Below are 23,520 nucleotides of genomic sequence, written 5' to 3' on the forward strand. Positions count from 1 at the left end.
TTCCGTATTCCATCCCATTATCCCGTTTCCATCCCCCTTTCTGCATCATAAAACTATCAGTCTTTATCATCCATCTCCAAACCCCTCAGACCCAGGGGAGGAGGACAGGACAGGAAGTCAGCTGAGAGAGAAAGGCACTCAGAGCTTTCTGACTACTCCAACAAGCTATCTCCTGCTGTTACCTGCTCAAAAAGGACAACACTTCCAGGGAGAATTGGAATGTATAGCCTACTAGTCAACGACCAATGCGATGTTCAAGGTAGCTGATCTGTAATTCATCTCCTCTATGCATTCTATTTCTATGCCTGGCTTCGTAAGAGGTTAACAGGAGAAACGTGCGAGTGCAAACAATAGACCTGGGGCTCCATTCAATCCGACGTTCACCGTTACAGGGTGATTGAAATGTAAAGGAAAAGTTTCCCCGTTAGCGGAGACCGCATTCATGGGAAGCTCCGCATATGTCGCCAATGAACATTGGTTCACCTTTCGAATGTATTATTGATGGAAGGGAAGAGAGACAAAGAGGGTGTGTGTGTGGCGCGTCTATTTACGAGCACGCGTGTGTCTGTTTGTGGGGGCATCTGAAACAGTATAAAGTGGTTTCCTCCTACTCCAGCTGTAATGGCTGCCGTACATCACACTCGAGCACCCTCGACAAGCTCTACCCAAACCAGTTAACGGTCACAATCTGCACAGGAAATGAAGATGCTGCCGCCGCCTCCAAGATGCGACTGCGGAGGGATCGGAGAGGAGTCTCTCTCTCTTATATATATAAGATATAAGTGACCCAACCCAAAACAATTTCACTGTCCCAATACATTGAGCTCACTGTATATATATATATATATATAAGAGAGAGAGACTCCTCTCCGATCCCTCCGCAGTCGCATCTTGGAGGCTATATATATATATCGTAGAGAGAGAGAGAGAGAGAGAGAGAGAGATATATATATACACACAGTAAGTGTTCTCATCCACCCACATCTGTTGTATTTCACCACAGAGCTGCTTTGTTTCCACAAACTGACAGCATGAAAGAACAATTAGTCATTCAACTGAAGTCCAATTGAAGTTTAATGCAAAAAGACAACTTTCAAGACTGACGATTTGAGTACTTTTGAGACCACCGATTTTATTCTTTGAAGTTCTTTATTTAATTGAAGGAACGTTTTATTGATCCATCATTAAATAATACATCTACTTACAGTTTTTAAATGTCAAGGTATTTTACATGGTATTTGGTCACATGCACATTGTAGAAAAAGAAACACAATGTTATCTGTACAAACACTTACAGTAGTCCGCAGGGGGAGGAGCCTGTGAAAAAAAGGCACCTGGTATGACATTTGACCCTGGTTCACAGATACCACCAGATACACGTTACTGTCCACTTTGCCTGTGAAACAGAAACAGAGAGAAACAGCCGACAACGGGACGCCATCCCTCCGTGTGACCTCTAATTGTGTGCACTTCTGAGCAGCAACTCAAAATACCAGCTCTGGTCAGTGTTTGAATTAGGCCTAGATATCAGCACATATTAGATACATTTCTTACATTGTATCATTAGTAGACAAGGTGTTTCCCAGAGCCTTCGTGAGCAACGTGGCTCTTAGCACATCTACAGTACGAGTGATTCAGACCACTAGTAGAGCAGCCAGAGTGCACCGTTAGACGCTTTTGTTGTTTGTTGCCATTCCGCGTCAGGTCACTTTATTCACAGACCATTTCTGCTAAAAAAAAAATAGAATCACTGGTGTTTAGAGCCAAAGCAGAGGCAAGCGGCAGAGACGTGGAGCTGATAGGCTGAGTGGTTCATTTTCTAATTAGGTGAACGTTTAAGCTCGGGTAGATATACAGACGGTCATCTCTGCACACAGGGTAGGAAAGTCAGTCGACTTTTTGTCGGGGCGCCGGATAACCAGGAAGTCAATAACTGTGCCCAAATCTCCCCTCCGATAGACAGCATAATACACCTGTATACAGGTGATCCAGCCAACAAGAGAGGTACCGATGGAGACGAGAGAAGAAGCCTAGGAATCTATAGCGAGTGGACATGGCTGTCAGACATGCTCGGTCAGTAGCAGCTCTTCCAACTGGAGAGGAGAGGGGTTCTAATTTGGCTGTGTGGTTAACCCGTTGAGACTACGAGGTGAGCATTTTGATTGTTCTCATCGGCGTCCTGTTCCGGAATTAAAACAGCACCTGTGTGACGTCATCAATTAGAGCATTCGGTAACACTTTATTTCGGATAGGCCATCTGTAGATGATCAGTAACTATCTAGTAGCCATAACCCTTAACCTAACCCAAAAATTAACCCTTACCCTTATTCTAAACCTAACCTTAGCAAGCAGTTGCCGGTCAACAGATTATTTGTTGATGGTATGACCACAGACGGACTATCCGCACTATCCAAATACAGTGTGACTGAACATTCGGTTGGAATATTAATTCTGCTCATGGTTCTGAGGCTTCCTCCTCTCCTACCATCACAACCGCTATGTACACGCAGCTCTGTTCTACAGCAAATGCACAAGCAGGGGCACCTTTAAAGCGCCTTTAAGGTACCACAGAGCTTCCTCGAACAGCTACTGTGAAACACACTGAGCGAAGGAGTAGAAAGGCTGATCCTGGAACAGTGAACAGAGTAGAGCACCACATAGTTAGCTAGCTATAGGTGATTGGCACAGCTGTGGGTGTTCAACATCCTTCATGTTAAGCCTGGTCCTCCAAGGGACATGATAGAGGATTTGGAAAATACAATATTAAAAAGGGAGTCGACAACAACAACAAAAAATGCATGATATGACGTTATTAAAGAAGTCCTAAAAGTCGATGGAGATTACATAGATATTCCATAGATATTCCTCTATGACAAAGGAACATTGATTGTACCTTAAACACATTCAAATGGCTTTAAAAACAAGGCGTTATGGGCTACATACAGAGACTGTAAAACTGGATCTGTGTATAGTATAAACTCCCTCTACCTTCAACTCAGACCTAAACCTAGGCTCAGAATAACGTGATTGTGTCATCTTATGTCTTATGTTTCTATTTATCAAACTATTTACATCATGTTAGCAGCATCCACATGTCTCGTAAGAGAGACACCATTGATTCAGTCTTCAAAGACAGCTCTACAAAAGACATGATTTGAGATTCTCATTGCAGTAGATTTCATTTGGGACTCTTTTCTTTTGCTCTATTGGACCACCAATCCCTTCCTCTAATGTCATCCATTTGATCACAGTGCAGTACACACGTTTCTAAGTCTTTACCAGATAAAGTGCACTCAATAACAACTAGATATATTCACAGGAGAAAAAATGCTGTGAGTTACACGTGGCTCAGTCGCTCACTAGGCATCTAAAGATATTTCCGATCCTCAGGGAGGAGTGTGAGAATTTCACAATTTTTTCGGAATGTTCTACGTTGTGACATTGTCAGTGGGAAATGATTAGAATGTCCCCTTCTAAAAGGGTTAGGAGGGAAGATTCTCTGATCAACGGTGCCTGGAGATAGTGGTTAGCCACATGAGTGTGTGTGTGCGTGTGTGTGCGCGGGAGGGCTAGAAGACAAATATGTTTAACTTAGCAGACAGTAAATCTCAGAGCTGAAGGAAGCCAAGCCCTGCCAGGCAAGATGGATAACCTAAAAGCATGTGTGTGTGTGTGTGTGTGTGTGTGTGTGTGTGTGTGTGTGTGTGTGTGTGTGTGTGTGTGAAGCCAGGCGTCGCCCCCACACTACCCCAAAGGCACACACACAGCAGGGAAGGGTTCCTTCTTTAAAACTACTGAACGGAATAAATAAAGATCTGGTAAAGTGTGCGTCCCAAATGGCACCCTATTCCTTATATAGTGCACTACTTTTGACGAGGGCCCATTGGACTCTTGTCAAATGTAGTGCACTATGCAGGGAATAGGGTGCCAATAGGGACGCAAGCACTCTTCCCCTGTCCTGACCTACTTAATCAGACTTTTGCCCATCATGCAGCATAACTCATCACCACCTGCTAACACAGCAGCCAATTAGCCTGGCTAGCATCACCATCCCTCCCACCACTCTCTGTGGTGCAGAACTAGAGCTATATCGGTGTCTGCAGTTACAATTATCATCAGTTCAGACCTGGGCTCAAATACTATTTGAAATTCCAAATACTTTATCTGTGCTTGATTGAGCTTGCCTGGCATCATGGGCCACGTCTGGCAAATCCAGGCAGGCTAGAAGAAATGCTGACAAATATTTGAAAGATTTCAAATAGTACTCAAACCAGTGGAGGCTGCTGAGGGGAGAACGGCTCATGACGGCTGGATCGGTACGAATGGAATGGCATCAAACAAACCATGTGCTTGATGTGTTTGATACCAATTCCACTTATTCCGCTCCAGCCATTACCACAAGCCCGTCCCCCACAATCACAGTGCCACCAACCTCCTGTGATTCAAACCCAGTTTTGCAGAAGTTACAACAGCTAATAAGCTCCGAATGGAGTCGCACAGCATACCAGACTCACAGAGTGAGAGGAGAGGAGCGGTTGAGATGGTGGCTTCCAGGGGGCGCTTATTGAAGCACTTGAGAGCCTCAGTGAGAGAGAGAGAGGAGAGAGAGAGAGAGAGAGAGAGAGAGAGAGAGAGAGAGAGAGAGAGAGAGAGAGAGAGAGAGAGAGAGAGAGAGGGCGAGTCCCAACTGGCACCCTAATCCCTGGTCAAAAGTAGTGCACTTCATAGGAAGTAGGGTGCCATGTGGGACTCGGGCCAGTCTCCGGCCGCATAGAGACAGGAGAGATAACGATCTTGAACTTTGGCACCTGTGGAGATACCGCTGTCCGGTGGGGATGGTGTGTCTGTGCGAGTGTGAATAATACTATTATTCCTGCACTTCCACCCTGATAAGACAGCAGTGTGTGTGTGCGTGTGTGTGTGTTCCTCCAGGACTGGTGTTAGTAGTGATGTTATTATTGCTAGGCTCTCTCAGTGCAGACTCAGCAGCCTGCAGCCAAGGTAGAGGCCACAGAAAACCCATCCATGGAGATGAAGAGACAGGGAATCACAAAGGGCTGAAGTGAACTCTCAACAAACTGTCGAGTGGTTTCAACATACATACTGCATGTATACTGAACAACTCGCTCTCTCAGCCCCCTTTGCTATACATGAATTCCAGTTGGTTCATCTCAGCCAGTAGACAATCAAACACAGACAGCCCTGAAGATAGAAACATAGTCTTTAGTTGGCTCAGAAATGGTGTTCTCCAAGGGTCAGTTCACCTCTGGGAGACCTTGTTTTCATTGAATGACTAATAAATAGGAGAGTAGATGAATCAGTCAGTAGCTGTGTCTATGAATGTCCCATGGGCATTCTGATTTCTGTCCTCACACAGCCATTATCTGGCACAATAAAGGTTTTGTCTTGTCCAAATCCCATCACACCTCAATTGCACTTCCAGTTGGATTGGCAGTAGAAACAAGAAAAGGCAAAAACTCTCAAGCTTCCCGTTTTGCCTTTCAGTTGAAGACACACTCCTCATCAGGATCTTTCCGGAGGAGACTGAACTTTGCGACGACGCGTCATCCACACCGGTCGTCCCGGTCATGGTTGGTAACCGTGAAGTCCTGCCGCATCACACCTGATTGGTTGAGGTGGTTGAGGTGAGAGGGTCAGAGGTCAGGGGTGAAGGCCCTCAGTAAAGATGGCCGCAGATAATGATGTCACAATAACGCTCCGACCGAACGTCACCTCTTCTTCCCCACCTTTGCTGACCAGATCTTCACTGTCATATCACTAGAAAGAGAGGGAGGGAGAGAGAGACAGAGGGATGGCGGGGTAGAGAGATGGAGAGAGACAGAGAGAAATAGAGTGGGGGTGGGGAGATGAAGGGGGAGAAAGAGAGCGAGAGGACCAGGGGGACACAGAGAATGAGAGCGAGAGAAACATTGAGAGGGAAGGAGAGCAGAAGGAGAAGACCAAGAGAGATAGGGAGAGACCGAGGAATACAAGGGGGGAGGAAAAGAACAAGAGCAAGAGGCGGAGAGAGAGGAGAGAGGGAGAAGAAAAGAGTGACTCAATTGCCAGCATCTTCAAACAGTTCCATTGTGACTCCCACACAGCACCAGAGAGACAAGACATCAAAACCTACAGTTCACAGAAAGACGACACACACACACACACACACACACAAATGCTACCCCCTACTCCTTCACCAATTACGGAGCACAAAGGAATCAGCTCCAAAATAGACATCAAACATCGTCCTCCTCTGTGACACACAACCTCCCCTCAAGATAGAGCAAACACCACAACCCTCATCCCTCTGTCCCTCTTTATGTCTTGCTCTATAATTCTCTGTTTTTCTCTCCCCTCTATCAAACACCACATGTCCCCTGTTATACCCAACAGAGCTCCAATTGAAGTTTGTAAAATACTATAATTGCATTAGGAAGTTAAGAAGAGAATCAACGTATCTTCTATGCTGTTCTGTTCTCTTTTCCCTGTTATGAAACTCCCAGCTCAGTTGACAATTTACTCTTAATCTCCTCTTCATTCATGACCTGCCGAGCACTACCTCCTAACTGCTGCCACATAAGCGTGTGTCTGCCGAGCTAACTGCGGTCTTAATACCCAGGATAACACTCCCTCTCCCTCCTCAATCCCTCCTAACATCAGGCTACTAGCTGGGCTCACTGAAGTGTGTTGCAGAGGCACCGTGTTACTGTAGCATTAGTGGAAAATAGTAGGATGATTGACATGGATGATGTTGGCGAGGAAGGGTGTGTGTGTGTGTGTGTGTGTGCATGCGCGCGCTCGTGTGTGTTTGTGTCTGCTTGTGTGTGTGTGTGTGTGTGTGCACATGTATGTGTGTGTACTGTAGGTAGGACCCAATTAAAATAATAATTATTGTTAGTGTTACATGCACTCTTACAAATAAAGGTGCAAGTTGGAACCAAATAAGATTCTTGAGAGCGATGCCATAGGGGAACCATTTTAGGGTCTATGAAGAACCATAAATTGGGATGGTTCTTTGAAGAACCATATAAAAATCCAAAACCAGAATGTTTCGTCCTTCCAGGCCAGGAATAGTTAAGTCCTGGTGTAGGGCTATAAGCCTTTTCCCAGGGCACCTTTTGAGTATTTACCAGTACCACACATGACTGTGTTTGCTATTGACAGAGACATGGTTGTTGCATTTGTTAATTTTCAGCCCAATGGACTGCACCAAGTGAGATCCTAAGCGGATATGTGATCATAAAATATATATATATATATATATATATATATTTAACACAATACCATACGTAGTTCATAAGGCCTTATTTTGAGGGCCTAGTTTTACCCCAATACAGGGGCCTGAAACTCATGTACATCACTTTGACCCAAAACCACACCCATCATTATCAAATTTCCCAGCATGCTCTACTGCAGGCAGATTTTTAGAATTGTTTGTTTCAATATCTATGTTTGTCCATGTACATTGAGCGATTACTCTACTGCTACACAAAGATAAATAACATACAATTTTCTAAATTAATTCAAATCAGTTGGTTAGATTTTTTTGTTTGTTCCAGTAAGGAACTAGATTCGGCCGTGGGACGATTTTTGCCAGAGTGGATGGTCTAGGGGCCTGAAATTCATTTGAGTAATTATTAACACAGAAAAATGACCACAACTAAGCCCAAAAAGAGATGAAATTTAAAATATGCCATATAGCATATGCTTTCATCTAAAGCAATTTAGTTGTGCATGCATACATTTTACAAATTGGGTGGTCCTGAGAATCTATCCCACTATCAGGACCATCCACTACCAACTGAGCTACAGAGGACCAACTGTTGGATATTTGAAAATAATAATAAGTTCATACCTTGATGACATTGAGACACGATCACATAATGTCGTTGCCGACCCTTGCCTTAGGTAGTTTCCTCATAATGTGACTTGCAGGTAAGGTTACAAAATGTTGGTAACTTTCCTAAAAATTCCCAGGTTCTCCAGAAATCCTGGTTGAAAGTTTCCTAGAAACGGAACCAGGATTTTTGGAAAATCTGTGAATTTTGGTAAAGTCATCAACATTTTGCAACCAACTAGCAGGCCTGACATGGCCTGAGGTATGAACTGGGCTACAATTATGCACTTAGAAATAAAAAGTTACAAAGGATGACCTTACAAGGGACCATTATAGTGACAAGTGTTTGTACCCCTTTAGGACAAATCAAAACCTATTTTTCTGAAAGTGCAAAATAATGGCCTGAAACTCATGGTTTACAGGCCACATCAGGTGTGCAAGTCACATTATACTGGCTTGCAAAGTGATGTGTAATTCCTATTGGAAGTCAGCCAGAGTTAGGATATACAACAGTTAGGATATTCATTCACCTGCAACCTGCTACCTGCATTCCTAACCCAGGCACTAACCCGGTGCCTGGGTTAGGAACATTGTAAAGTGACTACCTAAGGCATTTAAACTGGAACAAACATTTCAGTAATGGGTGCAATTGGATACAATTGTATTTTCTCGTCAATCTACACACAATACCCCATAATGCCAAGCAAAAACAGTTTTTTATATAAAAACTGAAATATCACATATACATAAGTCTTCAGACCCTTTACGCAGAAGTTTGTTGAAGCACCTTTGGCAGCGATTACATCCTTGAGTCTTCTTGGGTATGATGCTAACAAGCTTGTCACACCTGTATTTGGGGAGTTTCTCCCATTTTTCTCTGCATAACCTCTCATATCCTGTCAGGTTTTATGGGGAGCGTCGCTGCACAGCTATTTTCAGGTCTCTCCAGAGATGTTCAAGGACATTCAGAGAGTTGTCCCAAAGCCGCCACTCTGTTTTCTTGGCTGTGTGCTTAGGGTCGTTGTCCTGTTGGAAGGTGAACCTTCGCCCTAGTATGAGGTGCTGAGCGCTGTGAAGCAGGTTTTCATCAAAGATCTCTCTGTACTTTGCTCTGTTCATATTCCCCTCAATCCTGGCTAGTCTCCCAGTCCCTGCCGCTGAAAAAAATCCACACAGCATAATGCTGCCACCACCATGATCCACCATAGGGATGGTGGCAGGTTTCCTCCAGACATGACGCTTGGCATTCAGGCCAAAGAGTTCAATAAGGGTTTCATCAGACCAGAGAATCTTGTTTCTCATGGTCAGAGTCCTTTAGGTACCTTTTGGACAACTCCAAGCAGGCTGTCATGTGCCTTTTACTGAGGAGTGGCTTCGGTCTGGCCACTCTACCATAAATGCCTGATTGGTGGAGTGCTGCAGAAATAGTTCTCCCATCTCCACAGAAGAACTCTAGAGCTCTGTCAGAGTGACCATCGGGTTCTTGGTCACATCCCTGACCATAGCCCTTCTCCCCCGATTGCTCAGTTTGGCCAGGCGGCCAGCTCTAGGGGGAGTATTAGTGGTTCCAAACCTCTTCCATTTAAGATTGATGGAGGCCACTGTGTTCTTGGGAACCTTCAATGCTGCAGAAATGTTTTGGTACCCTTCCCCAGATCTGTGCCTCGACACAATGCTGTTTCGGAGCTCTATGGACAATTCCTTCTACCTCATGGCTTGGTTTTTGTTCTGACATGCACTGTCAACTGGGGGACGTTATCATATCCAATCAATAGAATTTACCACCGGTGGACTCCAATCAAGTTGTAGATACATCTCAAGGATGATCAATGGAAACAAGATGCATCGGAGCTCAATTTCGAGTCGTATAGCAAAGGGTCTGAATACTTGTGAAAATAAGGTATTTCTGTTTTTACATTTTTAATACATCGGTCTTTGCTTTGTCATTCTGGGGTATTGTGAGTAGATTGATCAAATCAAATCAAATCAAATGTATTTATATAGCCCTTCGTACATCAGCTGATATCTCAAAGTGCTGTACAGAAACCCAGCCTAAAACCCCAAACAGCAAGCAATGCAGGTGTAGAAGCACGGTGGCTAGGAAAAACTCCCTAGAAAGGCCAAAACCTAGGAAGAAACCTAGAGAGGAACCAGGCTATGTGGGGTGGCCAGTCCTCTTCTGGCTGTGCCGGGTGAGGGAAGAAAGCTATTTAATCAATTTTAGAATAAGGCTGTAACATAACAAAATGTGGAAAAAGTCAAGGCATTTGAATCCTTTCCGGATGCACTCTACATATACACATAAATATTCTAACAAACATTTTTAAAAATGTACCTGCAATAGAGCATGCTGGTAAATATGATAATGATGGGCGTGGTTTTGGTTCAATGTGACGTATACGAGTCTCAGGCCCCTGTATTAGGGTAAAACCACAAAATAAGCCCTTATGAACTACGTATGGTATTGTGTTAATTAATCTTATTGTGTAACTGCTAAACTGCTTTCTGACTGTACACTGTACTGCATGATTGTAGATAGCGGATTTACTAACGTGTTAGTTCTAGTAGCTATGTTGACTATGACGTGACAACGATGTAGACTGTGTGTAGCGGTTAGCGGTCATGATATGAAGGTTTGGCTTGGAGAGCTTTTTTCGCCTGGTCAGAGACAGCTGATTTGTTGTGCACTGAAGTCCACAAGTGAAGGAAATAGGTGAGAGGAGGAGAACGCGTAGATAGATGCGAGAAGGAATTATATATACAATGAGCAAAGTGATCACGCTGTTTTCATGTGGTTTCTTCAACGGAAGCAACCGGAATGAAACGGGGATAAAAAACACCTAAATATGACCAACAGAAATTCACATTTGCAACTGTTGGACTAATGATTACTCCCTAGATCAGCTAGATGCAGGCAAGAGTGTGCCAGGCGGTATTGAATGTGTCACTGTCTGTTACCTTGATTACTCAAAATTCTCTACGTTGTAAACTTTCATTCATAGGCTCGGTTGTAGCAACCTCATGATGGATACAGGGAAAATACAAGTATCATGTAGTAGCCTAAACCTATCGCTGTTAAATTGAACTGGGTGAATGGAATATAAATGATAGTCATCCAATATCCTGTAATAGAAATAAGGCCATGCTCATGAAAAAAGAAAGAAATCCTCCCTCATCTTACATGGCACCGACTGCCAATGGGGCAAGGGCATTAGCGAGATAAAGAGAGGGAGAGGAAGAGAGAGGGAGAACATTTTTAAAAAGAGCACGAGAAAGAGGGCTCTAGAGAGATGAAGACAGGGGACGGAGAGGAGAGGGGACGGAGAGATGAAGAGAATCAGAAAGAGAAAGCAACGCGAATGAGTGAAAGTACCAGAGGAGAGTGGAAGCGGGGTTGTGAGTCGGAGTGAAGGCTCATGGGAGGCTTGTGGCACGACCCTTGATAGCCAGAACCCGTCGAGGTAGACAGGGGGTCAGACCTGGGACATAACTCCATAACTTCACCCTGCAGTCACTGTGGCAGGGCAGGATGAGGAGGAGAGGGGAGGAGAAGCGGACATTGTACAGAAGGTGAAAGAGAGAGAGAGGTAGGAGAAGGAAGAGAGGGGAAAAGGAGAGGTTAAAGTGGGTTAAGTACAAGATGAAGACAAGGTACTAGTTTAGTAAAGGTGTATTCAGATGGATCAGGAAGTGCATTAAAGCATGAAAAGTGAAAGGCGTTGGTGAAAAGAGGTAGGTATAGGGAGGACAGAGATTATTGGCCGTGCAAAGCAGATCCATGCCAACCCCTCTCCATCTACAATCCTAGTGATGTAGTACGTGCACTTCACCGCCGTACCATATGGTCCTGTCAGTCTGCTAAAGTTTTCCATGCCATGCCGGGAAGAAGAAAGACATACTGCACATGCCAATGATACGCCTGGTCGCGTGCATCAAGCTGAGCTCTATCAAGCAAGTGACTAGTTGTGTACGGCTGAGTGATATCCGAAATATTTATCCTTGACAAGGAAAATGAATGCCTCATGCACACCAGTCAATGTTCTGTGTTGCAGTCCACAACATTTTCTTGTTAGTCATAGCATCTTCTCGGAGAGAATGTACTGTTCTAGAGTAACTTTTTCTAATAGATTTGCTGCAATAAGGTCTATCATTAAATGTGACAAACTCTCTAGCAGAGTGATGCCAAACAACAGGTATATTAACAGTCATCTAACAACAACCCATGTAATGAAATATATTTGTGAAATATGCACCTGATAGTGCAGTTACATCCACTGAAAGCCCCCCATATTTACTTTACCCTTCCAGTGGCGTTGGCGTAACGTCATACCTGGATATGAAGTGAAAAATACATCTCGGAGAAAAGTTATAATAAGTCATAATATGGTTCTAATCATGTGATAGTCATGTTTTACCTGGAAGCGGTGAAGATGTGCCGTGAGTTGGTGCAGATGGCATTGATGGGGCTCTCATGACCCTTGACCTCTCCTATGGGGGTGAAGTTATCAACGTTCCACACCTTCAGCATGCCTCCCCGACAGGCACTCAGCAACATGGGTCGCCCTGGAACGTATGCCAGCGCACACACCCAGTCCTTATGGGCGTTGGGGATTTGCTGTGGAGGGGGGAGGGAAGGTTCAGTTTAGTTTAAATATACAATTTCACCTGCACACAGTCACAGAGGTAGTGTCTTCAGTGCACATGATCCTCTATGGCTAAACTAGGCACAGATATCCTTTCCACGGAGGCTTACTGTGGGTGTTTGACTAAGATGACCCACCATTCAAGAGGATTTAAAAAGCATTACCGGATACTTACATAAATGCATGCACGCCCACACGGGCACACACCAGACCTGGGTTTAAATACTATTTAGGGTTCAATTACTTTCAAAGACAATGTTGGAAGTAAGTATTTTGATTAACACAAGTAGTTGAATATGGGAATAAATTTGAAAATACATATTGCCATGTATTTAAAAATACTCAAATACACAGGCAGGTGTATATTCCAATACAAATATTGAAATAATCCAATGCATTTGAACCCAGGTCTGTTGGGTCATCGAAATAATGTTTTTCCAATAGAAGTAGTTGATTCGGGAAACATGATTTGAAAATACTGAAATACACTGAAGTTATTTCAATAAACAAATGATCAAAGTAAGTTTCCCCTAGCCCTACTCAGTAGCTATCGATATACTTGTCCACCCTGCTCTACAATGTTGACTATTCTCTCATGGCAAATAAAAAAAAAATTGGGATGACACAGTACTAACTTGTCCCTCAGAGCTAACACTTTGGCTGCCTCATAATCCTTATACAGTGCACTACTATGGCCCCTGGCCCCTAGTAGGATATCGATTGGGTTGTAGACCTTTGAGCTGAGCCGGTAAAGGCAAGGCCTATATTTTTAAAAAGGCAGCTTTTTACCTCACAGGATTCACTCCTGCCGCTATAGGCTGACCACATTGTAGACAGATAAGCACTCATCAACACGCATGCACTGTAGCAGTACGTTCCTTTTCCCCCAATACCGTCAGTATTGCTATCAATGACATTCAATTACCGCTGCCACACGGTGCCGTGACACACGCACAGTCCCCCTCCCTCCCTCCCTCCCTCCCTCTACACTCATAGAAAAAAGGGCTATTCTGTGGAAAGGGTTCTACATGGAACCAAAAAGGTTCCTTCAAATGGTTCTCCTATGGTGACAGCGGGAGGACCCTTTTTTTCCCCCCCTAAGAGCGTACCTGGGTGAGTTCTTGGTTCTCCAGGTCCCACTTCTTGATGCCGTTGTCTCGTGATGCGCTGAACAGAACGTCTCCCTGGATGGCCAGACACTCGATGCCGTCATAGTGCGGAGGCTCAAAGTTGTGGGCGGGGCCTAAATTACCCAGCATGCCCTCTGCCACGTCAAACACCTGGCACATAAAAAAACAGGACAGTAGTCAGAAAACATGACCAAACAGCAGGTAAACATGGTTGCATACTCCAACAGGAATCCACAACAGGAAGTATGCCAGTTCACGCCTCAGGAGAAGGGTAGATAATCAGGATATAGCCTGCGTAACGGAGTACAATGGAAATGCTTGTGTGTGTGTGTGTGTGTGTGTGTGTGTGTGTGTGTGTGTGTGTGTGTGTGTGTGTGTGCCACTGCGCATAGCAGTGTGTCCAGTACCTTGACATAGTGGTCCTTGGAGCCAGTGATAACCTGGTCTTTGCCCAGTAGAGACTGACCTACAGTGAGACACATCACTGAGCCTATATGACCTGTCAGCTTCCCTAATGCCATCATCCTAGAGAAAGGAAGGGCAGAGGGAGAGAGGCAGAGAGGGAGAGAAAGAGGGGAGGGAGAGATAGAAAAAGACAGCGAGAGAGAGAGAGTTTTTGTATTGCTAGAAACTTTTATAGGCACAGCTAATGTACGTACATACAAAGCTAAATCAACGCCAAAAGTAAAAATATATTGCTGCATAGCAGTGGTTACAATGCTAAAAACCAGTGTCCTTCTGTTACCTGTTGAGGTCCCAGGTGCGTACGGTGTTACCAGCAGCAGCATAGAGAACAGAGCCAGAGGGATTGAGAGCTATCTGGTTGATCTGGTATTCACCCTGTGCCACCGTGATGGTACGGGTGGTGGTGCCCACACACGCATCCCCTGATATCACCTGGCCTGAAGACCTGGAGAGGGGACACACACAGAGAGACAGAGACAGAGAGAGAGAGAGAGAGAGAGAGAGAGAGAGAGAAAGAGAGAGAGAGAGCGAGAGCGATGTGGGGGTTGGGGGGTAGAGAGTGAGAGAAAGAGAGAGAGGGATAGCGGGAGAGAAAGAGAGAGATCTTGATCTTTGGTAAACATTGGTTCGTTCAGCTTGGCCATAAACATGTCTGGACTGTTACAGAGTAGCACTGACTGATCAGTGAGGGTGGTTAAGGTGAGCTGTGATTGGTGGAAAGACACACAGCGAGCCACTCACGTGAGGGTGCGGACACACTTGGCAGAGTCTCGTATGTCCCAGACCTTGATGTAGGAGGTGGAGACAGAGAAGACGAGGCAGGAGGAGGAACAGTATTTGACTGAGACCACGTTATTGGGGTGCCCTTTCAGCGTGACGATTTCCTGTCCCGTCACCAGGTTCCACATCTTACACGTCCGGTCTGTCGAGAAACGAGAGAGAAGAGACGGGTCAAAAACATCTAAACACTGGCAGCACCGCCACTTGGTTTTTCTATAAAGGGATGGGACTGGAGCTATGGATGCAAGGACTGATAGTCCATAAGGTTAAACATGATCGCTTTCACCAATTTATGTTTGTTTCCAAAGACAAAAGGCATCCCATGGTCCGAGTTAGGACATTGTTGTTGTACCTTTGGATCCAGTGAAGAGCAGTTCATCTGTAGCGTCCACACAGAGGACAGGTTTAGAGTGTCCCTCTGCTATGGCTGAACACTGGAGGGGCGCCGTCCGTCCCCCCTTCACTCCCCCCGTGGGAGTGATCACACCCCTGAGGGAGACGCACACACACACCGTCACACACACACACACACACACACACACACACACACAAACACTAACACACAGACCACTAACCCTGCACAGATACAAAACAGCTCATACACACTTCATCAAATATGAAAAGATCGGCTCCACACCTCAATGAATGAACACACAGAACCCACACAAATGTGCAACACACACACTTAGAAACTCCAGCCAGGTCAAAAGGAGCACAGCTCTATCATGCCCCCTGCTGGAGATAAACAGATATAACCACTCCCTCCCATTCCCTCCCTCTCTGTACCCACCCGTTCCTCTCTATCCCTCTCTTTTGTGGAAGCTCAATTAGAGAGCCTGGTCTAAAACCATCCATCTCCTGGCTGGCAGTGAAGAAAAAAAAACCTCTCAGAGATAAGGAGCCTCTTCCTCCCGTTTCCCTTTGTCTCTCCATTCCCCTCTCTCTCTCCCTCTCTCTTTAGCCTGGCTCTTTCTTGCCATCCTTCCCTCTCTCTTTAGCCTGGCTCTTTCTTGCCATCCTTCCCTCTCTCTTTAGCCTGGCTCTTTCTTGCCATCCTTCCCTCTCTCTCTCCCTCTCTCTTTAGCCTGGCTCTTTCTTGCCATCCTTCCCTCTCTCTTTAGCCTGGCTCTTTCTTGCCATCCTTCCCTCTCTCTCCCTCTACCCCATCCCTCTTTTTCTTTCCTTCATCATCCCTCTCTACCTCTGTCTCTCTCTCCCCCTTTCTGTCTATCCCTCCACCTCTCCCTCTCTCTCTCTCCTTTATTCCTTTCTCTCCCTCTTTAATTTCTCACTGCCAGAGCACTCGGGGAGCCGGCCAAGTGAGACACAGGGATGGATGGAAAGAGAGGGGGGACTAGAGAGAGAGAGCGACAGGAGTGAGTGGGGATAAAGGGACCAGTGATTAAAGGCAAAACTGGGACAGATCTGTCTCCCTGGACCCCTCAAACACACACACACACACACACACACACACACACACACACACACACACACACACACACACACACACACACACACACACACACACACACACACACACACACACACACACACACACTTCCCTTTGTCCCATAGGGATATATTTCCCCTCTCTCCCTATGTATAGTAGTGGCGTGATTTGTGCGGGTAAAACAGGTGAACAGCATGTCACGGCTGCTAGACCAGCCTAGGCCAATCACAGTGATGCGAGAAAGAGAAGCTGCATGCATGTCAGCTATAGTCTCGAAAACGCAAATGTACTGAAACACAAAACAACCCCCAAAAATGACAAATTCTACAGAAACACAGTGCAGCTCATTCAAATGATGATAGAGAATGGCGGCGGTTCGCGGCGCCAAAGAAGAAGCAGAACTCAACGACAGCCCGGCAACAGCCAACTCAAAAAACAACAACATCAACTTGTGGCATCTACAGTACATGCAGCATCTCCACCAATCAAGAGTGAGCTAGCTCGTGGTTCTTGCCCTTGCCCCTTTTGAGCCAATCCCAGTTCAGTGTTCAGGCGAAGGCAGAGGCTTCTGGGACAGGTGTGTGAGTGAGAGAATGGGGGAGGGGGGGGGGCTGTCACATCAGACCCCCTCTCCTTCTCTGTCTGTGGCCTAGATCCATTCCAAATGGACTGTGAGTGGTTGATTGGAACCAGGCCTTTGTCTTGTCACAGAGGAGGGAGGGGGTAAAGGTAGGATGGAGGTTAGGTGTGACAGGGCTAGTATATATCGACCCAATTCCAAATCAAAATCTGTTGGTTTGGAACTGGACACTGGGTTTATGGATAAGAGGGCTGTCTTCTGAATGAACCTTATGTCCAGGGAGAGCAGGGGAACTTTCACAAGTGAGCCAATAGGCTCTGAAAGAGTGCTTCTATTCACTATTCCCATTGGTTAGATAGTTGTGTGGACACTCTGCCCAATCAATCAACCAGTGTCTTTTTCTGATCGCTCATTCCAAGGAGAGAACAGAGGACCTGACCTCAAAAGCCTTTCAAAACAGGGTCCTTACATTAGTTATTCCATTTCTGCTATCCTGAAATAAAAGAATGTAATGGAAGGTATTGCCTGTGTGTTGTGTGGTTCTGAACGTTCCAAACCTGGCTTCCCATATAATGAGATAAGATGGAGATCCGTCTATGATAATGTCATTATCTATGTATAAATGTGATGAAAACCAGAGAGGTGTAATAAGACTGTCAGTACGATGATTAGAGCGGTGATAAGTGAGATTGATCTATAAAGTCTATTTCTTTATCTCTACAATCTCTACGTATGTTAGATTATCAGAGAGAGAGAGAGAGAGAGAGAGAGAGAGAGAGAGAGAGAGAGAGGGAGAGGGAGAGGGAGAGGGAGAGAGAGAGAGAGAGAGAGAGAGAGAGAGACACCGAGAGAGAGAGAGAGAGAGAGAGAGAGAGACACCGAGAGAGAGAGAGAGAGAGAGAGAGAGAGAGAGAGAGAGAGAGAGACACCGAGAGAGAGAGAGAGACACCGAGAGAGAGAGAGAGACACCGAGAGAGAGAGAGAGAGACCGAGAGAGAGAGAGAGAGAGAGAGAGAGAGAGAGAGAGAGAGAGAGAGAGAGAGAGAGAGAGAGAGAGAGAGAGAGAGAGAGAGAGAGAGAGAGAGAGACACCGAGAGAGAGAGAGACACCGAGAGAGAGAGAGAGACACCGAGAGAGAGAGAGAGACACCGAGAGAGAGAGAGAGACACCGAGAGAGAGAGAGAGACACCGAGAGAGAGAGAGAGACACCGAGAGAGAGAGAGAGAGACCGAGAGAGAGAGAGAGACACCGAGAGAGAGAGAGAGACACCGAGAGAGTTGACGGCGACAACCGGCTAAGAATAGCCTAGAGGGTTTTCAGGCTCGAAATATCCACATACCTCTTTTCCTTCTTTCCTCTCTCCCGTCATCTACTTGTGTTATTGGAGACTTTCACCCTTTACAGACAGACTTTACGAATTGTCGCCTTTAAAATAAATAAAAAATTTAAAAAATTGGGCAATGTGTAAAAGAACCCAATTCAAACAGTGTCATCTTTACCACATTCTTCTTTACCACATATGTTTTTGTTATAGGCAGCATATACCGTAGTCTGTCTGTAAAGGGTATTATACACATGTTGTGCGCAGCCGGCAATTTTGATCCTGTTGTTGTGTTCTGTTCACATATATTTAAAGACACTATTTACACAGAACATGTGTATAAAACTGTATAATAATTATATGACAATATTTTAGGTTGACAATAATTCTATTACACAATTTCTGCTACATCACATGCATTACTTTTATTTCCTTGCATAATTAAAATCAGGATTATGCCTCTACTGACTTTCATTCCAATTAGACTGGTTCGGATTTCTCCCAGACCAATTACGCCTGCCACTTTCACCCCATTCTGGAACGTTGAACGTTTAGGAGATGGCCCCTCTTGTAATTGAATAGGATCTTTATGCGTCAAAAAGGTGGACAAAATGGACTGTCTTGTTTTTTCCCCCTCACATTCACAACCATAAGCTATTTTTTTAGCTCGCCATTCCTTGTAAACAATGACCTTGTTATGACGAATAAGACGTTGGCTACAGTCAAACTCCAGGCGGCTGACGTCGTTTTTGTGTGTAATGTAACGTGTACAATGTGTATGATTTAACGCGTGCCAAAGCCGGAACGAAAGGTGATCTTTATACTGAGGGGATTGGCGGGACTTTTGAAACACATTCCCGTTATTATGATTAAAAGTACAGGCTTTGTTGCCGGCAATAGAAAAGTCGGCAAAAATTCGTCGTCATTCTAAAGTTGCCAGATTTTCATCCTGGTTTGCAATGGGCAAGTTATTACAGGTTGAAATAGCTGTGAGGCTCAGGGCAAGTTGTGTGGTCCCATAACAAATCAAGGGCACTGCAATAACCACTGAACATATCAACTAGAGCACCCCCACAAGGGTTAAATTATTCATTGTTGGCGCAGCCCACTGTTTTTGGGCAATTCCAAGTGTCCGTATGTCATTCTGAACTTTCTGAAAGGGTTATTAAAAACAGTGATTGATTATGTCGGCGCGGAAATGCAATTCCGATTTTACAGTCTGGGGAAAGAGAGTTTAAACAGTGGCACTACACAGCAGTCAGAGCAGATCTTGTTTTTAGCCATCCATGAGAGTAAATGTCATTCCTGTTTAACTGCTCTGTTGTATAGTTATCACATTTTTAGGTTCAACATTGACATTTACGTAGCTTCAATGAGGCCCACAGAAGTATGAGTTACATAAAACACACAAAACATATTTTGGGATAGATACCACCTTATTATAATATGTAATAAATAATGTTAAGATTCTACAAGGTGTAAAATGGAACAACAATAATGTAAAGAAACGTTTTTATTTACAGTATGTGAATGTAACATGATTGAACAGGAATGGCATTTACTCTCACGGGTGGACAATAAGATCTCTGAAAGCCACACCCCTAAAAAGCCATGGCTCCCGAAAATAACCTAAGGATAACCGTTGCAAAAGGCAGGTGAACCTTTATTCTCATGAATTCTTGCCCTGGAGGCAGAACTGAGCGATATCCGCTAGATGGGCCAGCTGCAAAGTTAACATTGGTTATGATTTAAGATTAGGTTTAAGGCGTCCGCATGCTTCCCATCCGAAACAGTTCGTACGTATATTACAACGTTATTTTGCGACATTTTGTTCGATTTGTCCTTCATAAGGTTCTTTTCAGCTGTTTTCTGCACCAAAACATTTTTCGGGGGCATGCCGAAGTTCGGAATCCAAAGTCTACGCCACTTCGTCGGTGATGTTCACTGGTTAGATAGTTGTGTGGACTCTCTGAGATTCTTCAATGAAGTGTTTGTCGTCATTCAAATATAGACAACTTATTTCAATGCACATTCTTCACTTGAGAAATAGCGCACCAAACACGTAAATTGTGCGGCTAAGATCTCCATGTCAAAAACGTCCAAATTCAGACTATTCTGAAGAAGTGTATACTGGCAATGTCGTCTCAATATGGACAAACAGTACTATTGTTAGGGTGTATGTGAGCACACTTGTTCCAATTCGGCTAGGTGTCAGCGCCAGCCTAACCAAAGCATGTGGAAGCCTTCAGGCATTAGGGTTAGCAATGTGGTTAAGGTTAAGGCTTAAAATCTGATTTCATTGACTTTGTGACTGTGCCAGCTAGTGACCACTCTGCAGAGCTGCCTCCAGAACAAGATTAATGACTAAAAAACTGCTAACCTACTTCAAAAAGACCCAACTGCTAGGTCAACCCAGCAGGAAGATAAAAAAAAAATACCCAACTGATGGTTAAATTAACCCATGTTTGGGTAATCCTAACAACCCAACATGTTGGGTTATTCACGGAACCCAACTGGCTGGGTCAAAATAACCCAGTATGTGTGCTATCCAATGTTTACTCAGCCCTGGGTTAGCAAAAAAAATAAAAATTGTGATGTTTTTAACACATCCTTTTTTAAGATGTTAACAAGGTCTATTTATGTGCTGTCAATGGTTCATAGATGCTATCCTCTCAGAATCATTATCCTGTGTAGCTTGAATGAATGTAACTGCCCTCACCCAAAAGGGTTATTACTTAACCCAAGCTCTCCAGACGAAAAAGGTTCATTCAGATCCCATGTGTAGTGGGGAGGGGCACCACAGGAATATAACACCACACAGGTGGAAGGGGATTGGAGGAAGGTGAGAGGGGACCGATGAGGTTAAAGCATGCTCCACATCGACTCTGCCCACCCCAGAAAAGGAGGAGTGGCCAGCTGAGTGACTGGCCAAACAGGCAAGAGAAGAGACAGAATGACAGAGACAGACAGATATCTCTACCTGAGCACCTCCGAGAGAGAGGAGTCGCTGTCATCCGACCTGAAGACAGAACAGGAGCACGGTTAGGAGCAGGATAGGAAAGGAAAGGAGGTTAGGAGCAACATCAACAGAGTTAGGAGCAGAGAGAGGAGAGGAGAGGAGAGGAGAGGAGAGGAGAGGAGAGGAGAGGAGAGGAGAGGAGAGGAGAGGAGAGGAGAGGAGAGGAGAGGAGAGGAGAGGAGAGGAGAGGAGAGGAGAGGAGAGGAGTTTAGCTCGATGGCTAGAGGAGGAAGGGTTATACAGGTAAGGTTAAGATGCGGGTTAGGGTTAGGCTTGGGGATAGGGGTGGGTAAGGGTATACAGCGATTTGCCATCTAGACCATGGCTAGCCTGAGTGACAGCCTGTTTTAGAATGTGACAAGACAAAGTAGTAGAGATGGCATGGCACTCACACTAGCCCACGGCGGGGTTAGGATTAGGGTGGGGGGAGATAAAAAAAGTTGCTACAATAGGAGGGTTTAGCAGTTTGGGTCTGGATTAAAGAAGGAAGGGATAAAACAGAAGTGCAATAAGAGAGGGAGGGGTTACTGGGATAACCAGGAAGTAGAGGAGGAGGAAGGGGCAGGCCAGAGAGAGGGGATTGCGTTATCAGCAGGTAGAAGGCAGTTGATTGGAGGACAGGGTTGTCATTCAGACTGGACGTCACAGGAGAACCCACCACTCTTGGCTGTCTCTGTGGGAAAGATCTGCTCTGGCGTACCGCCTATTCCCGGAGTTGTAAACTAGGGAAAACACTGCAAGCGCTGCAATAAAAGGCGGTTTTACACTATCATCCTGTCCCAAATGGCACCCTATTCCATTTGTAGGCCGTCATTGTAAACAAGAATTTGTTCTTAACTGACTTGCCTAGTTAAATAAAGGTTAAATAAAACATTTAAAAAGAGCCCTGGTCAAAAGTAGTGCACTATAAAGGGAATAGGGTGCCATTTGGACGCACATTATAAATATTTTACTGCTCATTTCGCAGGATTGTTACTATGAGAGAGCAGGCTTTGTAATGCCAGTTGGGCATTAAAGAATGTCTGTAGGGAGCAAAGCTGTTGGAAGGCAACATAACAAAACCTTCATAAATTCAGCCATAGTATTTGATTTGTAATACTGTAAAAGGTTTATTGGGGTATGGTTATTAGTGGCCAGCATATTAATGCATGGCTTTTGTAAGTGCAAATGTGCAACTGTACTCCATATGAAAATCTGTCTGTCAGCAACGTCGGGCATCCTTCCATCTCTGAGAAACGATTTTAAGAAGGTTTGTGGGTCATGGGTTTGAAATCAGATTACACCTATTCAGATTCAGAACCTGTCATCATACAGATGTCATTGTTTTGTGAGGACAGGAGCAGATCAGGAATATTGAGGAATATTCCTAATGAGGAAGATATCAGTAGTGCAATAAGATACAGTTGAAGTCGGGAAGTTTACATTCACTTAGGCTGTAGTCATTAAAACTCGATTTTCAACCACTCCACAAATTTCTTCTTAACAAACTATAGTTTTGGCAAGTTGGTTAGGACATCTACTTCGTGCATGACACAAGTCATTTTTCCAACAATTGTTTACAGAGATTATTTCACTTATAATTCACTATATCACAATTCCAGTGGGTCAGAAGTTTACACACACTAAGTTGACTGTGCCTTTAAACATCTTGGAAGATTCCAGAAAATGATGTCATGGCTTTAGAAGCTTCTGATAGGATAATAGACATAATTTGAGTAAATTGGAGGTGTACCTGTGGATGTATTTCAAGGCCTACCTTCAAACTTAGTGCCTCGTTGCTTGACATCATGGGAAAATCAAAAGAAATCAGCCAAGACCTCAGAAAAAAAATTGTAGACCTCCACAAGTCTGGCTCATCCTTGGGAGCACGTTCATCTGTACAAACAATAGCATGCAAGTATAAACACCATGGGACCACGCAGCCATCATACCGCTCAGGAAGGAGACACGTTCTGTCTCCTAGAGATGAATGTACTTTGGTGCGAAAAGTGCAAATCAATCCCAGAACAACAGCAAATGGGTCTTCCAAATGGACAATGACCCCAAGCATACTTCCAAAGTTGTGGCAAAATGGCTTAAGGACAACAAAGTCAACAAACTCAATCCTATAGAGCATTTGTGGGCTGAACTGAAAAAGCGTGTGCCTACAAACCTGACTCAGTTACACCAGCTCTGTCAGGAAGAATGGGCCAAAATTCACCCAACTTATTGTGGGAAGCTTGTGGAAGGCTACCCGAAACGTTTGACCCAAGTTAAACTATTTAAAGGCAATGCTACCAAATACTAATTGAGTGT

General features: G+C 44.6%; 1 protein-coding gene across 6 annotated transcripts in view; it reads right to left on the bottom strand.

Annotated features, from left to right (window-relative positions):
* Nucleotides 1–1,106: 1,106 nt before the first annotated feature.
* Nucleotides 1,107–23,520, bottom strand: part of LOC112254161 (kinesin-like protein KIF21B) — a 114,236-nt gene continuing 91,822 nt past the window's right edge. For 2 of the 6 annotated variants that reach the window (XM_042324204.1, XM_042324202.1), the window contains 8 exons: nt 21,187–21,225; nt 15,208–15,344; nt 14,817–14,997; nt 14,356–14,520; nt 14,018–14,135; nt 13,590–13,760; nt 12,253–12,452; nt 10,998–11,351 (listed from right to left, as the gene is read on the bottom strand). In XM_042324204.1, coding sequence (XP_042180138.1) covers nt 11,252–11,351; nt 12,253–12,452; nt 13,590–13,760; nt 14,018–14,135; nt 14,356–14,520; nt 14,817–14,997; nt 15,208–15,344; nt 21,187–21,225 — 1,111 coding nt within the window. In that variant the 3' untranslated portion in view covers nt 10,998–11,251. Of the gene's footprint in view, nt 5,779–10,997; nt 11,352–12,252; nt 12,453–13,589; nt 13,761–14,017; nt 14,136–14,355; nt 14,521–14,816; nt 14,998–15,207; nt 15,345–21,186; nt 21,226–23,520 lie in introns of those variants that run through there. The other 4 variants (XM_024426447.2, XM_024426445.2, XM_042324203.1 and 1 more) reach the window with 3 other exon arrangements.

Source organism: Oncorhynchus tshawytscha, linkage group LG07 (genome assembly GCF_018296145.1).
Source record: "Oncorhynchus tshawytscha isolate Ot180627B linkage group LG07, Otsh_v2.0, whole genome shotgun sequence".
Taxonomy (NCBI): Eukaryota; Metazoa; Chordata; class Actinopteri; order Salmoniformes; family Salmonidae; genus Oncorhynchus; species Oncorhynchus tshawytscha.